Source organism: Anabrus simplex, chromosome 1 (assembly GCF_040414725.1).
Source record: "Anabrus simplex isolate iqAnaSimp1 chromosome 1, ASM4041472v1, whole genome shotgun sequence".
NCBI classification, from domain to species: Eukaryota; Metazoa; Arthropoda; class Insecta; order Orthoptera; family Tettigoniidae; genus Anabrus; species Anabrus simplex.
The window spans coordinates 1,162,366,238-1,162,384,679 of NC_090265.1; the positions used below are offsets into that span (position 1 = coordinate 1,162,366,238).

The window sequence follows — 18,442 nt, forward strand, 5'->3', positions numbered from 1 at the left end:
ACACGTGTGGCTGACGTCACGTACCCCAGAGCGTGGGACCGAAGGTAATCACCCCCTCGTCACGTGTCAAATCCATGCTATCAAGAATCCAGCTTTTAAATGATTGTCGATTTATGCATAATGTTCTTAGGGCACAAAGGTCATGGGTTCAATACCATGACAGAAAAACTGCTTGTCTTTTGCGACAAACCATTCGTAGAGTATTTTCCAACTTCCTCGAAATTGCTGAAGTGCTCCTCTGCGAGTGCGTGCCCTATTGATGCGAAGGGGTTTGAGTCAGATGGCGCCAGGTCGGGGTAGTACGGCGGGTGTGGAAGGATGTCACATCCAAGTGATTTCAAGGTGTCTTAAACTGGATTTTCTGTGTGAGACGGCGCATTGTCGTGTAACAAAATCAACTTTGCCATGTCTTCTGGCCCATTCCAGTCGTCTTTAGATCAATGGGTGATTTAAATTAATCATTTGTTGACAATAGCGTCGTGCATTAATGGTTTCGCCGGGCTTCAAGAGTTCATACACTGTCTTTCACATTGAAATCACCACATTTAAATTGTCGAAACCATGTCTCACATGTCCCAGTAGATGGAGCGTGTTCACCACATGTTTCTACCAGCAAACGATGACTTTCCACATCCTTTTTCTTTTGATTAAATAAGGAAAGCAATGCGTGCGGCAAATGATTTTTCAGGCACAAACGTCGAAATAATCACTGAACGATAGAACACAGGTGCTAGTGTTTGGTGGACTCAACTTGTGTGTGTTGGTAGTGCACCATTCCCGCGTCCAGGTGAGGATACATTTCCAGACAAGCTCTTGATAAATGATTCTATCTGATTAATGTTGCCGGGTTGTGGGTTCCGCTTGAGAAAGTACGCCGATGGCCTATGGTAAATCTCAACCTACACAGAAGGACGTCTCCACCACGCTGTCAGTCGGATACCATACTTGCATGTCGCCAAAATTAATCGCAAATATCAGGTCAATACGATATTTCAACTGATTCGCATGTGTCACCAACGAAAATCGCAATTACAAATGAGTTATTACAGTCTTACATCTAGTTTTTATACTAAGTAGGCATTAAAAGAATTATGGAGTTTCACTATTCAACTTTTATTGACTATTCAGTCCAAATACTAAGGAAATGTTACCTAACATATCGTTGAAAATGTCTCACACAACGTAGGTAGCTTCGTAATGTTATAAATATCTCAATCAGTTACTGTTAAGTTGAGATAAAAAAAATAAGTTTGGAAAAACTTGTAATAAATAGCTGAAATCTAGGCCATAATTATCGATTCATTAATACCTTGGACTGTTGAAAATCTAGCCATATATAAATAATGTTCGAAGAATCAATTGAAAAATTTTTAAAAAAATATTAATTAAGTAAAAACTGAATAGTGTTGAAAGAATTAGATGCATCCAATTGGTTAAAAATGAAAAGAAAATTACATTCATTACTATATACATCATTTCAGATTATAGTTTTAAAACAGAATGTAGAACGTAGTGAAAATTGCCAAATAAATAATTCATTAAGATTTGGAATCTCTTCTCTCTGAGCTGAATTGCTCCTCAAAGTCACTTAAAGTTCTGTCACTTAACCTTTAACTCAAATATGACTGGTGAAACGAATGTCACTTTGTGCTAAACCTAATATCTGTGTCCATACACAGTAGAAAATCATATGGGAAAGCAATATCTGTTTTCTAAGGACTTCAGTTAAATAATATGCTTGAAAGTTCACTTTGTTTTTCATGTTTCATAAGATCTGATCTCCATATAAGCAAATTCAGGTCCGCTCTAAGTCGTGATTGATTTCAAATTAATACTATCATATAGCTTATGTGGTTAATTCTCATAATTATTACTTTAGTCCATGGTTAAAATTCAATTTAAGTGCGTATCTGGCTGAATGTAGCATTGCCAAGTGTATTTTATTAAATTTCTAACAAATTATACCACAAGTGGAAAAACTGGCATGTTAGAAGACTCTACCTTCATCTAAAAATCCGTATATGAATGACTAAGTCACCAGTGATGTGTCAATATGCTCACATAAAATCAGGAATTAGGTTACCATGTGTGAGAGTACTTGAAAGTGGTCATAAATAACTCATGAAGGCCTAAATATTATCATTACTAGCCTCTTGGCTCATTTGATGATCCTACATATTCAAAACAATACTGTATTGATGGCATTTAGATCGTATCCTAACCTACTTTGAATGTATCTGGGAATAAAAACAGCAATTGAAAGCAGTACGTTTCAATATATCTTAGAATGCAAAATTTGCACGTAATATCATCTCACAGAAGACTACTATGACCAACCTCTTGAATAAAAATAAATATCACCATCACAACTTAACATCCGCTTATATTATTACTTCATTCACCATTTACCATTCCAAATATCACGTAATATCCATATCAATGCATTACAAGCACCCATCTCATTAAATACGATGCATATATGCCATAACCTTCACATATAAAAACATTATTCTTACCGTCATAGTGTCAAAAAAAAAAGCGTATCATAATACTAAGCTGTTCTACTATACTTCGTCGTAAACATTCCCTAAATACGATCTCTTAACTTGCCATTCCGATTAAGCCATCACACATGTATATTGACACTCATATTACACTTTAACACTTCACTGATAATGATTAACAATATCTATTACTTTCTCTCACACCACATTGATAAAGTTGCGAACGGCTTTCACTGGTATATTACGCCTACATATGGGATTGACAGTAACATCAGATGAATACCTACATCCATGTAATTACACTTCGATATACACTGACTGACAGAGCAAATGCAACACCAAGAAGGAGTGGTTCGAAACGGATGAAAGTTGGGGAAAAAACAGAGACGGCACGGACGAATAATTGATGTTTATTTCAAACCGATATGCAGGTTACACAATGCGCACGGCATCGACTCAGTAGGATGTAGGACCACCGCGAGCGGCGATGCACGCAGAAACACGTCGAGGTACAGAGTCAATAAGAGTGCGGATGGTGTCCTGAGGGATGGTTCTCCATTCTCTGTCAACCATTTGCCACAGTTGGTCGTCCGTACGAGGCTGAGGCAGAGTTTGCAAACGGCGTCCAATGAGATCCCACACGTGTTCGATTGGTGAGAGATCCGGAGAGTACGCTGGCCACGGAAGCATCTGTACACCTCGTAGAGACTGTTAGGAGATGCGAGCAGTGTGTGGGCGGGCATTATCATGCTGAAATAGAGCATTGGGCAGCCCCTGAAGGTACGGGAGTGCCACCGGCCGCAGCACATGCTGCACGTAGCTGTGGGCATTGAACGTGCCTTGAATACGCACTAGAGGTGACGTGGAATCATACGCAATAGCGCCCCAAACCATGATGCCGCGTTGGCTAGCGGTAGGGCGTTCCACACTTACTGCCGGATTTGACCTTTCTCCACGCCGACGCCACACTCGTCTGCGGTGACTATCACTGACAGAACAGAAGCGTGACTCATCGGAGAACACGACGTTCCGCCATTCCCTCATCCAAGTCGCTCTAGCCCGGCACCATGCCAGGCGTGCACGTCTATGCTGTGTAGTCAATGGTAGTCTTCTGAGCATACGCCGGGAGTGCAGGCCTCCTTCAACCAATCGACGGGAAATTGTTCTGGTCGATATTGGAACAGCCAGGGTGTCTTGCACATGCTGAAGAATGGCGGTTGACGTGGCGTGCGGGGCTGCCACCGCTTGGCGGCGGATGCGCCGATCCTCGCGTGCTGACGTCACTCGGGCTGCGCCTGGACCCCTCGCACGTGCCACATGTCCCTGCGCCAACCATCTTCGCCACAGGCGCTGCACCGTGGACACATCCCTATGGGTATCGGCTGCGATTTGACGAAGCGACCAAGCTGCCCTTCTCAGCCCGATCACCATACCCCTCGTAAAGTCGTCTGTCTGCTGGAAATGCCTCCGTTGACGGCGGCCAGGCATTCTTAGCTATACACGTGTCCTGTGGCACACGACAACACGTTCTACAATGACTGTCGGCTGAGAAATCACGGTACGAATTGAGCCATTCGCCAACGCCGTGTCCCATTTATCGTTCGCTACGTGCGCAGCACAGCGGCGCATTTCACATCATGAGCATACCTCAGTGACGTCAGTCTACCCTGCAATTGGCATAAAGTTCTGACCACTCCTTCTTGGTGTTGCATTTGCTCTGTCAGTCAGTGTATTATACACACGCACAATGTCACAAAACATATCAACGCATAGCCAAAAATAAAGGTTTCTACTTACGAAAAACGACTCATAGGGGACTTAACTTTGCTTATTGGACCCTGTTTGCCATCTCGCTGTTGGTCAACGGGAATGGTAGGCCTCGCTCCATGGTTCTGCTTTGGGTAATCGGGTCCATCTCGTCTTCTCAGCTGACTTTCAATCCTCCTGGGTCATCAACCTCGTAAAGCGCCACCATAGTCGGAGTAGTCTCTGTCTTGGTCTTTTACAACATCATAGTGGTCTCGGGTACGTTTGGAACAGAATAATACAATGTCTTAGTTAGTGTTGTCATCTTACAATTAATCTTCGTTTTGCAATGCCAATGATATCAGAATAAAATGTGCTCTGGGACGATTAGCCTCAATATAGTAGTTCTAATTGTGCTATTATTGGTAAAAACTCTCTCGCTTGCTGAGCGAATGTGATTTCTCCGTGTTTATTAGAAATGCACTTGACAGCTGGTTGGACTCTGCTGTCTACGATATGCAGTATCAGACAAATATAAAACGTCTAAGTCCAGCCGTGACGTATTTGCTGCACCAGACTTGCTAACTCCTTTTGCTGGTCTTTAAATATCGCGCAGTTATTTGATCTCTAAAGTTGACGTTGAGCGGGCTGCAGCGGATTTTATCCTCCGTCATTATTTGATCTTTAAATCTGATAAGCTGGCTCCTTTCTTTGCTCGACTCTGTCTTGCTCGCAGTAGTACTGAATTGTGAAGAATGTTCTAATGGAAGTCTCTTTTTTCTTAATAATTGGTTTAAATAATCCGCTTCTGTCATTCTTTTTTAACAGCCTTCTAAGTATGGTTCTTTCGGTGACTACCGGTTGAAAGGATTATCATTTCGGTTCGTTCCGATGTTAGTTGCTTTCACATTGACCTTTTAATGGCTTGAACTCCATTTTTGTTCCTACTGATGCAAATATAGAACGGTGAAGTGGCACAGTAGGTTAATGTCAGACGAACTAACTGACGTATGTGTCAAATTCATACGCTGTGTACTGTTCACTGGCGCCATCTCTTAGTGTAACCGGAAGAGACTTATGCATACACCTTGTACGTCACCCTTGTCAAAACATATGTGTAAGATATTAACACGTGAAACCAGTCTAAAAATTCTATATAAAACAGCGAATATAAACTGTACTTAACTAATCCCTAACCACGATCTGTTCACGGAACATCTTCTGACTTCACGTCTCTACATCAGGATCTAAACTCTAGACTGCGACATTTGAACCGCCACACATAGGGGTATTTAATGCAAAAAGTTGGCCAAAATTATTTTATTGTACTTTCTGTACCGCGAGACCGTAGAGAACATAGTGTTTGGATAATAAGGTAGGTACATATATTATACAAAGAATAAAACAACACAATGGGATTTTTATGAGATTCATTATGTCTTAGCTACAATACTATATATTATTCAGATGATGCTTTCCAGTCTTGTTTATCGGAGCAGTCTGTTTCTATTGGGGACTCCGCTTCATCATCATTTTCAGCTTGAGGGATCTTTATAATGTATCCTGCACTTTTAGATCAGTAAATGTAATGTTTCTTTCAAGAAAGGTTCGCTGTTATTCCTTGGCTTCGGTCTCATACCTGTTATTAATGGCTCAGATGTCACTAGTAGCCTGTCAGTTATGTCCAGTTTGCATGTTTCGCGTGAGAATTTCCTGGCAATACTTTGTACAGGCGAAAGTGTTTATTGCGGGCCTCAGCTGCTTCTTCTGATAAACTGCCTGTGGGTAAGAGGCCATGTTCAATGACAGTTAGGTCATGCACCAAAATCATGTGTAGAGAGGGAGACATAGGATGCCATGGATATAAATCAACATACAGTCTTGCAGTTTCAACAGTATAAGCGGAAAATTTGTGTATGTCCATTTGATGTCCACTGGATATATCTTCTAGAATAACCCTGAATCGATAGATGAGTTGCAGATCTACACCTGTTATATCTATTGATATTTCAGGATCTGAAAAATATCTCCTGCTGGTATTTACATTGTTTAAACTGAATTTGCTGTGAACCATCACAACCCCATTTAGAAAATGTTCGAATGATTGTATGTGATCATATGGAGGACCATTTAATATTTCTTATAAATATACTATTAGTCGCGGACATATGTGATTAAGCAAGTCTTGAAGTTGAACCTCCGCAATATGTGGCAGTCACCTGATAGAATTCAGTCACACGGTAGCACTGCATTTTAGCTTCTTGAAGGATACTGTAACTGGGATAGATATTCGTATCAGCCATTCGGAATATTTAGTATTGTTTCCTGTTCAGCGAGCTTCCACAAAGATTGACAAAGCTTGGATATGTGAAAGTCGTTTCTTGTCCTGTAAGTCACTGCGACTACTCCGAAGCATGAAGCTTGTCTGTAATATCTGTAACCGCTTTGGACGCCTAAACATTTGCAGAGTCTCGGAGCTTCATTTGACTGGCATACATTAATTCTGTGGCATCAAAATTGCTTCTCAATAGCTGTGTCTTAAGCCTTTTACTGAATTCGCTGAATGAGTTTGATGGCCTAGCAACTCGAATTTTTCAACATGGAATTGTAATGGTACTTTTCAGCCAATAATGGTTCTTTTTTAAGAGGATACTTTCAATTTTGTGTAAAGCTAGCCATCTTTTCTTTAACTGTGACTTTATATAAGATTGTTTATGTCAAAATACTTTCTTTTCAGCATTTGAGAAGGTAAGATCTGATAATACAGAATTTTCCATAAAATCAAATCATTTTACAAAATCGTTTTCAGAGCATCTCTTCATAAGGACATAGAGGCCTTTTCTAGTCATCAGTACGCATTTAGAAGAACCTCGGATAAAACAAATGTTTAACAATTCTCTGCGGAAATGGCATTGGTTATAACTGGCACATAATTCTTGTAAACAAATCGTACAAAACCATACTGCGGTATTCAGTGGCTATTTTTTTATATTTTCTGCAGAGGAATGATTTGTCTATCCCACTGCGTTAAAACATATGAATGGAAGCACTCTGAACTATGTAAAAAGGCTTACAATGCTGTACTTATAAGGAGTATTTCATTTTCTTCACAGGTAAATGTAAATATGCTTATTACTAGGGCCCGGATTTTTAGGTTCTTAAAAAGAACACTTTTTAGTTTTTTAATTGCCCAAAATAGTTTTTTAGTTTTCATCCTCCTGAAATAGTTTTAATGATCATTTCAATCATTACTAAAGCTGTACTATTCTTTCAAACTTTTTTGTACTTTATTGTAACCTTCACGCCTCGCTAGTACAAAACTATACGACTTATTTCAAAATATTCTCTAAATATGGGACAGAATGGCTTAATCAAAGCATTTCAAACACATCATACGAACTGAAATTAAAAATAACAAAGTATATTTATGCGTAAATACAATAAATGGTTCATGTAGGTTAAATTTTTGTCACTTCAAATGCATCAAGAAACATTTTCAGAAGTTCAGAACACAGTTTTCACTTACTGTTACATTGTACAACATTTTCAGATTTTGCAGAGTAAAACCTGTTTCTGTTATCTCTCAAAATATTCGTATAGCAGAAAAATGTACGCTCCACACAACAAGAAGTCATTGGAGGAAACTTCATTGGAGCAATAGCTCTCGGCACCATGGTACCTCGTCAATAACTTCTGCTCCCTGAAGTATTGCAGACACATTCCTCATTGTTGAAAATCCAGGATCCGCTGTAGAATTTTGGTAAGCTTGAGCTGCACCCACTGGTCCTGTTATTTCCTTCCTCGAAATGGAGTCCACAACTTATATTGCATCTTTTAATGGCAACGATGCCGACTCAACACGCTCAATAGCTGCAGGAAGATCAGCAAAGTGTGCCCTAATGAAGGCAAGTGAAACAGCGTTCTTGTTCGTGAGAACTGTTTGAGCCTTCTCTATGTATCGACATCATCGACATCAAAAGAATGTATAACATGTTTAATGTCTTCAAAGTGACTGGCATACTATCCGGCTGCATTGGGCCATGTCCCCCAACGAGTGATGATGGGTTCGGGAGGAAGAGGAGTTTGACGCAACATTTCCTTCAATGTGAGAATGCGGCTACGAGCTTTAAGAAACACCTTTTTCACAGAAGAAACAATACTGCTTACTCCTGGAAAATTATTTCTAACCTCTTCAGCCAATCTGTGTAAGCCATGGACTATGCAAATTACATGCAGCATGTTAGGGTAGAAACTCTTCAATACTTCACCAGCTTTGGTCATATATACCGCACTGTCTCTCAAAAGAAGTAAAAACTTGTCATCCTGTTTTTCTCTCGGCCAAAGAATGCGAAGGGTATCTCGGACGGTGCAAACTACGGTGCTATGGTTCGTTTTTTCGAGCATCTTGCACAGTATAATACGAGGTTTATCAGGCTCTGTGGCATCTAATTTACCTACCACAATGTTTGCGATATATCGACCACAACTACCTGTGCTCTCGTCCACCGAAAGCCAGATGTAACGATCACCTATATCACCTCTTATATCTTCGATAGTTTTCTCGTAGAGTTTTCCAAATAACTTTTTCTCAACGTGGACTCGTCTGGTATCTTACGGCAACTGATGTCCTCAAGAGATTTCTCCAACACAGGATTATGTAGTGCATTCCGCGGCACGTTTGCCGAAAGCAGCGCTTCACATAAACGGATATTAAAATTATCCACCGTTGAAGTGCCAGGAAAATTGGAAATTAGTGGCTGGTGCGATGGAAAATTTCTCCCTTTTTTATAGCATTGTTGCTGATTTGTCCTGTAGATTCCTTGTGCTGCACAAAATGTGATTTTTGGTCACATGGCACCTGAAAAAATACGTAAATAAAATAATTATAGTTTATTGTATACACGAGGTAAATTTACATAGGTAAATTCGCTCAACTTTTCATTTTGTGTGGACTCCTAGTACAGTACGCACAACTTCTAGTGATAACTGAGCTCCCTAGTGCTGAATCAATAGAACTCGGTAATCTTCGAGATTCGTATTGGCAACCTTTGAAACACAAACTATGAATCGATTATGCATCACCGTGAGACATCTGGCGTACACTTTACGTACTAGTATGTTGTTGTTTACACAGCAAAGCCAAAATATAGGTTAGGATTGAACATGAGTGAGAAAAACAGGCCTCCCAATAAAATTTATGCTGTAGACGTCATGGCTGGTGAAACAGGTCACGTCATCCGTCATCTTCCCCATACAACTGTGATCTGAACGCCATTGAATTGGCATGGGCAAAAGTAAAACGCAAATTCAAACGACTCAATATTACGAGAGACATGTCAGCAGTTAACTTACGACGACTGACCATTGGGGCATTCCATTTAGTTTCTGCCACAGATTGGGAGGGGTATTGCAGAAAGGTGAAGGAACTGAGAGGGGTATACTGGAGGCACGACGGTGTCATGGAAATAGCCGTGGACGAGATTGTAATTAATAGTACTACAGATAGCAGTGACGATTGTGAGAGTGATTGTGGAAGTGATATGTCTGAGAATTCATGCTAAGATAATAAAGGTTTAGAAAATTCATATCGATCAATCGATTATACTTTTGATTCATTTAAGATTTTATTTCCATTCAATTTGGCAGTATTACTGGAAATGGGAGAGCTCCCTCCTTATTCCTCACCTTCGTAAAACCAGGTATCACTAAAAATTGCGCGTACTGTGCTATTAATCATCTGAGGTTCGCTTTGCAGCATTCGTCTTATGAGAGCCCATAATATTTAACTCATTTATAATTTTCTATAAAACTTGATTTTCATTACAGTAAAGGGGATTTTTTATTGGAGGAATGCTAAATAATTCCTTACCTGCTTTTGGCAGACTTGACAAAATATAATTTTGCTATCTGTAGTAAAGTCCGGATCGTTACCAATCCACTGGCGAATCAACCAACTTCGAGATTACTTGCCTTTAGGCATCGCTACTTCTGAGATGCGTAAGCTTCTTAAACTGCCTTTAATAATAAATTGATTTATAGGGAAAATTAATTTTAGTCTGTCGCTGTCTGTGTATAGAGGTAAACAGTAAACAGCGCAGTAGCGGGCGGTAGTCGACCTTACACAATGAGAGATGCACTGAATCTGGCAAGTTAGGCGGGCTTGTACCTGCTAGATACAGGCCAGTGAACACCAGGGGGTTGCCTCTTGATTTGTGCTGTACCCTGGTGGAATAGTATCTTACCACCTTTATTTCGCTAGCATTAGTTATACTTACAATCCACTTCCAGTTCCAAACTATGAAGTCGTTTCAAAAAGTCGTGCATAATGCTTATTTTAAAAAATCATCACTTCCATTAATATTTGGTACATCTAATTCAAAATAACGTAATATTGTCTTGAATAGCACATTTAGTTTTTTTAGGTTTTAACGTCTTATTTAGTTATTTTTAGGTTTTATAAAGAGTCGCGTAATTTACTCCATTGGCAATGAAATGGATAAGTAAGTTAAAATACTGCAGTTTAGCTAGCAAGGAGTAAAATAGTTTAAAACCTAGAAATCAGGGCCCTACTTATTACTTACACTCATAGCAAATAATATGAATGAAATTAATTCTAATTAACAGTACATACCCGGATCTTTGGAATCCATAACGATTTTCACCCCACTTCACGTCATAACACACTTTACAACAGTCACAAACGCAGAGTGATATCAAGCCAGTAGAAAAGTTTCAGATGCACTGCACGCGAGACGTAACTACAGACCTGCTTGTCGGTGCTCGATACGCAGACAAACCACTGCCGTAGCAATGCCCCATCTGTCGGACTATCGCAGGAAGTTATGCATTCCGATTATTACTTGTATTTTAAACATGGAGTTTTGGCCGGTTTTTCGGGCCAGATACGGTGCGGCATGTAGTTCAGATAATTGTATTTAATTGCAGCCTGTTAATCTTATTAAAATAACTAATATCATGTGGACTTCTAATTTTTTCGACTGAATACCACGCAGCGCGATAATGAACGTTCGGAAACCTGATAGCTTCAGTATAAGGAATAAATATAACTACTTTGAAGTTGCAAAAAACTTAACTCAGTTACCATAAAAATTGGGAGAGATTTAATAGGCGTCATTTGAACAATACTGTCTTGCTTCAGAACAATCAGTCTTCACTAAATATATTTCCTTGTACTGCCCATGAGAAATATTTTTCACTCGTCAATTCTTGTGTTCAAAAGCACTCACTACACCAATATAGGAAGCAAATTGCAATACTCAGTATAATACCCAAAAGACTGTATTACTCAGTTCACGGTGATCAGGCAGCAGAAAATGTACTTACTTCAGGGGATCCTAGCTCTCATAATGCATTTATTTTTGTTCAACCAGGCATTCTGTAGTGAAATAACGTATCTTACCGTTAATGGCTTTCGTGATATCCCAGAGTTCAGTGACGTCATAGTATAGACACAACAATAATATAATAATATACGGAGCACAGCCCCTGATGATATTACTCTCACTAAAAACGACCGTGCTAAATGCCTGTGAAAAGTTAAAATGTTCTCTCCTGAGGTTTCAAAAATATGAAATATGATGTATCACAAATTGCAATACTCAGTGATAGGCAGATAGTAGCAGGGCACTTGTTGTGGAAATGCGTCTTATTCGGAGGTCCCGACTTTAGTTTCCAGGTAGTTTGATACTTATAATCCTAGTTATTGTAAAATTATTGTAACTACAATTACATTAATTCTTCTGTAAAGCTATATAATATTTTTTTATCATTTCAGTTCGCTCTTCGGACATGGACCTGCTTCATTGTGATAACGTGCCAATGAGGGCCTATTACAGAAATATAGGCTGTATTCCTGAGGGAGATGGACCATGTCCAGCCAGCTACAACTGTGGTATGTTAGTCTTGTTATAAAAATTGTCATTTCTAATGATTCATAGATTATGTCCCCTAAATTATCCCAGAATAAACACTGTTAAAGGAAATTCCGATATTTTATATTAAAAATAACCTCTGACTTCACAATCACACAAGTCGTTTTCAGTCCTAGTCAAGATAGCTTACTCTTCCTTAGGTTATTTTAATGATAGGATTTTGATAAATGCAGGTTTGTTAATATGTTCACCGTAATTTAAGCACACGCCCATAACCTCGTAGTTCGCTAATCAAATGTACCGTGTTGGTGTCCGTAATAAGTATTATAAAGAATCTGCACCTTAAACCCCTTTATGTTGCTTGTGAATTCGCCTTCTTGTGAAGAGCAAACATTAGGTAAATAACATCAGTCTCATCCCAGAAAGAGTAACGTACGCTGAGGTACGTTTCCTACAGATTTTATGGCAGAAGTACAGGTGGACTTTACGACATACTCTTTGTATTAGTGCTGACAACAAGTTTCCAAATTAAATGTTTATATACGTTGGAATTGTGTTTGATCTAGATAATGGTGTTGCTTACAGATGATGTGGTGAAGAGAATTAACCCAGGTGGGGGCAAGTGCAGGTATCAGAACACAACCTACGAGAAGGGAGAAACTTTCAAGAGCAATCAAATGTGCACTGATACATGTGAATGTGCTGTGCAGGACAACGGCGTGTGAGTGTTTATGACATAAGAAGTGATGGTGGTGGTGGTGGTGGTGGTGGTGGTGGTGGTGGTGATTATTGTCTTAAGAGGAAGTACAAATAGGCAACCATCCTCTATTAACACTAATCAGAGAGAAAAATTGAAGCGGTCCGACAATTCGAAAAATGAAGGTATCGGCCAAAGAAAGACAAGGGCCACGAAAGGCGTACAAATGAAAGACTCCCTAGTTCTCGGGTGCTCGAATAACGTCGGGTATGACGTAAGACAACTGTGATGTAATTCAAGCATGTCTTGCTCTCAAAGATGTTCACGTACTTTGAATTCTCAATTCTTCCTTTTTGTCCATCGCATCATCTTAAAACCTTTATGGATCGTGATTGCTCTCTGTGTCACAATGTGTACTTTATCCAGTTTTACAGCCGGATGCCCTTCCTTATACCAACACATGTAGGGGGGATGTGTTCGACTATTACATGTTTCGGAGGTGTTTATATCTTGCTGGAAGTAAGTGTGTTAAGTCTCACACAAATGAAAGAAGCATGACAAATTATCAAGCCCAATAAACGTTCGCTTACAGAGCTCACATAACTTGAAGCTTCTCTCTAGCGTATACTGGATGTGTAGTGTTTTACTTTCCCATCATATAAAGTTCATAGTCTACCTAATACAATCTTTGGTATAAAATGGGCTTATCCGTGGGTACTTAAAAACATTGTGCATTAATACTTTTATAATTCCAAATGCAGTATATATGAAATTTAAAGTTTGTGTGTCCCAAAAGAATATCTGCGTTCGACGGGAGTTTCCGGAGAAAGCTATTGTGCTCACCAACATTTACAAATCGACGTTAAGATGATCAAATTGTTCCTCAAAACCTCACTTGTCAGTGAGATGAATATTTACAAAACCTGGTAAATCGAAAACTCATATAAATATCAAACATCCTTGCCTCTTGCATTCATGATGAGTAACACCCGCGTTTTCCATTAATTGTTCGCACAAATTGAGCGCAGTGAACTCTTATTTATCATTAGAAATCCCGGAGTCTGGCTGGATCCTAAACAGCTTTACCGTCGGCTGTCATGGGCAGCTTAGACGTACGAAAGAGACAAGGAGTGATTTTCTTCGCAGCTTTCCTCATAGAACCAGAATATGTCCCAGTGAAATGTTCACACTAACCGACCATATGTGCTACACTTTTACATAATTCGCATTATATTACTATCGTCCCTCATACCTCAGTCACTTTCGTGCTATCAAAGGCAAGGATGAGACTGGGGTAGATCAACGAGAGACATTTTTCTAGACCATATGAAAGACATATTGCATTTTAAACACTATATCTCACCAGAAAGGGTTCAGGGCTTCGATCTCGTAACAGCTTTGTAACGGTTCAAATCCCGTTACAAGATAATATGTATATTATTATTATTATTATTATTATGATTATTATTATTATTATGATTATTATTATTATGTCCGTATTATTATTATTATTTTATCTGTGAGATATTTTGTTATAATTCTAGTTCAATTCAATTTGCAATGCTTGTCGCTTGCAGGATTGTACTTAGATGTCGTCATCGTATTTAGTTAGCACTGAGCTCACTTTCTTTGAGAAACCCAGCGAGCCGGCGGCGGTTTCACAACTATATGTAATATTTGCCGCGTTGTGGGAGTATGTCATCGTTATTTCTGGAGGTTACGTAGCTGTGTCAACCAACGTCTATAAAAGGTGGGTGCATATTGTAGCGTCAGTCATTACTTAAACGGAAGCAGTACAGTGAAGAAGTCTACTAGATGAAGAGGCCTCAGTCGGTCAGTCAACGAGTGTGAACGAGAGATGGAGAAGACTCAGTGAGCCATTAATCATTCGTCATTGAGGGAGTGAGGCCAAAGGTTGGTCGGTCACTTAGTTGAAGACACGGACGCAAGGGCTTACCATGGAGTCAGAGAGGGCAACCCTGGACCTGCCATGAGGAGATACCATATTGACTTACAAAGAAGTCAGATGATATGGAGAAGAAGCAGTCACAAGGATGTATCACTAAGTTAGGCGTGACACATTTACAGTAAACACCAGATCAAAGGATTACGTCGTAATTACACTCAAAGTGTTGAAGGTACAGTCAAGTGAATCAGTGAGGGAAATATTTCGTATAAATTGTTAAATGTCCTGTCAAGAAGAATTCAAATTCATGCCTAGTTTCTTTCAGTTGCAATGTCATAATTTCATATTCTCATCTGTTTTATCGCAACAAGACTCACTATTTTTGATATATTATTTAAAGAATATATATTGTTCTATCAAACGAATTCATAGTTTCATTTCATTGACAGTAAAATATCTTAACCTCAAAATTAATGGGGAAACCGAACGCCAATCTCCTTTTCCCAGAACTTATATGGTATGTTGTCAAAAGTAAGCTTATTACCCCACACCCTAGAGATAGTCAAGAGTCTCATTCTATTATTGCTGCACTGAGTGGCAGCTGGCGCCCTTCAAATAACGTATGTGTAAGTAAGCAGGTAACAAGTAAGTGTGAGTACAAGGTCCGACGAGTGTGTATTTTATTTAATGAATATTAATTTTCAGAATTTCCATTCTAAATGCAAATATTCAGATTTTTCAAGTTAAATGCAGTTTTATAATGTTTGTAAATTTAGTCAGACAGTCAGGAACATGTTTACAGCTTCCACAACTCTGACCTAAGGCCATCTCTCCATTTGAGAAATAATTTCCACGATTTGAGGAGAAAATATTTAACGGGGCACTAAAAGTACCTAGGGAAAGTATTGGTATCATTTTTAAGTACTCTTTTTAAATCATAGGGCTTCTCGTTGATATCTCTATTAGTCTTCATGTTGTAGCTTTTTGAATTTGACGCTGTAAAGTGAGCGTGGTATTTGAATACCTTAACTTTAATCCTTATACCTATTTTAAATAATTTTGTACAAAGTACATTTCCTGTGGTCCATTACCGGTAGTTCATTTAAAATTATGCCAGAGTTCCCTGATAGTTTTACACCAATCTTACCTAAAAATGTAGTAAAATAAAACATTTTCACTCAAGAAAATGAAATAATGTAGTAAACTCGACAAAATAGTCTCCTTTAAATAAAATGTGGTGATAAACAAGTTAATTTGTTAAATCAGATTACCACCACCACCACCACGTTCTAAAATAACGTAGTAAACAGAATTTTTTTTTGCTAGTTGTTTTACGTCGCACCGACACATACAGTCTTATGGCGACGATGGGACAGGAAAGGGCTAGCAGTGGGAAGGAAGCTGCCGTGGCCTTAATTAAGCATTTGCTTGGTGTGAAATTGGGAAACCACGGAAAACCATCTTCAGGGCTGCCGACAGTGGGGTTCGAACCTACTATCTCCCGAATACTGGATACTGGCCGCACTTAAGCGACTGCAGCTATCGAGCTCGGTATAAACAGAATTAACAAGTACTCTATTGATGAATTGTAGTGAGAAACATATTTTTTTTGAAATCACAAATCACAAATCACATTTCACCCCACCCATTCTAAATATGTATCAAGAAGTTATTGAGATTATTGCCATGGATCGTTTCAGAGGTATTTAATAACCCAATCCTGCAGGATTAAAAATATTCAAGAAAGCAATTATAAAGATATCACTTAAATTAAATTACCAGTTGCTCCTTAAATGCACTATGCGTGATAAATATTTCGGGCAAGTGAATTTTATTGTTCCAGAGATATGTTTTGTCCATCTATGTCAAAATATTATTATAGCACCTTCCGAACTTGTCTAAAGTTACCCTTTTCTTGTTTCAGAATCTGGTTCCAGTGCTCTGTGCTCATTGACTGCGGTGCTGTCTTTGAGTTCCCTGAAGGCTGCTATGAAAACTTCAGCCCTGGAAGCTGTTGTCCTGAAGGCACACTCTGTCGTAAGTATGATGGCTTCTTCTAACAATGGATTGTTACTTTAATTCTCTGTTCAAATTGCTTCAGCTCCACGGATGTCCTTCACTTGTACATTTTATCTCAGTATGAATAATAACAAATGCTTGCTTCTTGATGACAACAACAAAAAGTATTTCTTAATGTCGTAGTTAATCAACACTAAAATGTCCGACTCGTTGGCTGAATGGTTCAGAGGGTCCCGGGTTCGATTCCCGGCCGGGTCGGGAATTTTCACCTTCATTGGTTAATTCCAATGGCCCGGGGGCTGGGTGTTTGTGATGTCCCCAACATCCCTGCAACTCACACACCACACATAACACTATCCTCCACCACAATAACACGCAGTTACGTACAAATGGCAGATGCCGCCCACCCTCATCGGAGGGTCTGCCCTACAAGGGCTGCACTCGGCTAGAAATAGCCACACGAAATTATTATTAAACACTGAAATAATTACCCATCTCACTTTTTATTAATCATGTGGCAATTTACTGTAGTTCGCCAAATGGCCGTTAGGTTGAAAATATATTCAGTAAGAAACAATCGAACTTAGTAGGTCAGAATGTACGTATGTTGGGTATTCAGCCCAAAGGCTGGTTTGATCCTCCACAGCTCCATCAAAAGCTATGACAGATAGCCCAGGCGTCACTGAAGAGGCATACTGGGGAAATGAGGAGTGAGGTAGTTTCCCGTTGCTTTCCTCAGCGAGCCAGAAGTTGCTGTTGCACATCAGTCAGTCCAGCCCACTGAAACGCATGCACCAACTGACCGTATAAGCGATATTTTCACACCATTCATAACAGGGAACGGAGCCTCCGTGGCTCAGACGGCAGCGCGTCGGCCTCTCACCGCTGGATACCGTGGTTCAAATCCCGGTCGATCCATGCGACATTTGTGCTGGACAAAGCGGAAGCGGGACCGGGTTTTCTCCGAGTACTCCGGTTTTCCCTGTCATCTTTCATTCCAACAACACTCTCCACTCTCATTTCATAGCATCTATCAGTCATTAATAAATCACTTTCGGAGTGGCGACCCCATCGTACTAATAGTCTATATCCGCTTCATTCATTCCATCCCTGACCCGGTCAATGACTAGAAAACAGGTTGTAGGTTTTCGTTTTCATTTCATAACAGGGACTGACTGTATAAGGAACGATATTAATAGCATCGCTCATACCTCGGTCATTTTCATATTGACAAAGTCACGGATGAGACTGAGACAGGTTAATGAAAGTAACAAATTGCTCTAGGCCATACCAGAAGACATAATGCACTGTAAACACTACATCTCGGCAGCCAGGGACGTAGTAGGTTAGAAAATGTAAGGCAACCAAAGGAGGTTTAGAAAACGGGAAACAGCACTGCAACTAACTAGATTTCTGTACATCAAGAAATCTGTCTCTAGAGCAGCAATAATATTATATTACGGCATAATAATCATACCAGAATGCTTCAATGCAGTTGAATGTTCGGATATGGTCAAAATTGGTGAACGTTATGAAGTAGAGAAGAAAGAAAGGAAAATCATCTGGAAAGTTCCTGGGCTAAACAATTACAAGTTCAATATGGATTGAGAAATAGAAAAGAAATATACACATTCACGTTGATAAAACTACAGATTCCATGAGAAACAGGAGCCCATTG

At 39.5% G+C, this 18,442-nt stretch overlaps 1 protein-coding gene across 2 annotated transcripts in view; it reads left to right on the plus strand.

Annotated features, from left to right (window-relative positions):
- LOC136877086 (uncharacterized) overlaps positions 1-18,442 on the plus strand; it is a 79,430-nt gene that overhangs the window by 12,868 nt on the left and 48,120 nt on the right. For both annotated transcript variants that reach the window (XM_067150907.2, XM_068228591.1), the window contains exons 2-4: positions 12,046-12,162; positions 12,728-12,863; positions 16,670-16,782. In XM_067150907.2, coding sequence (XP_067007008.2) covers positions 12,046-12,162; positions 12,728-12,863; positions 16,670-16,782 — 366 coding nt within the window. The remainder of the gene's footprint in view (positions 1-12,045; positions 12,163-12,727; positions 12,864-16,669; positions 16,783-18,442) is intronic.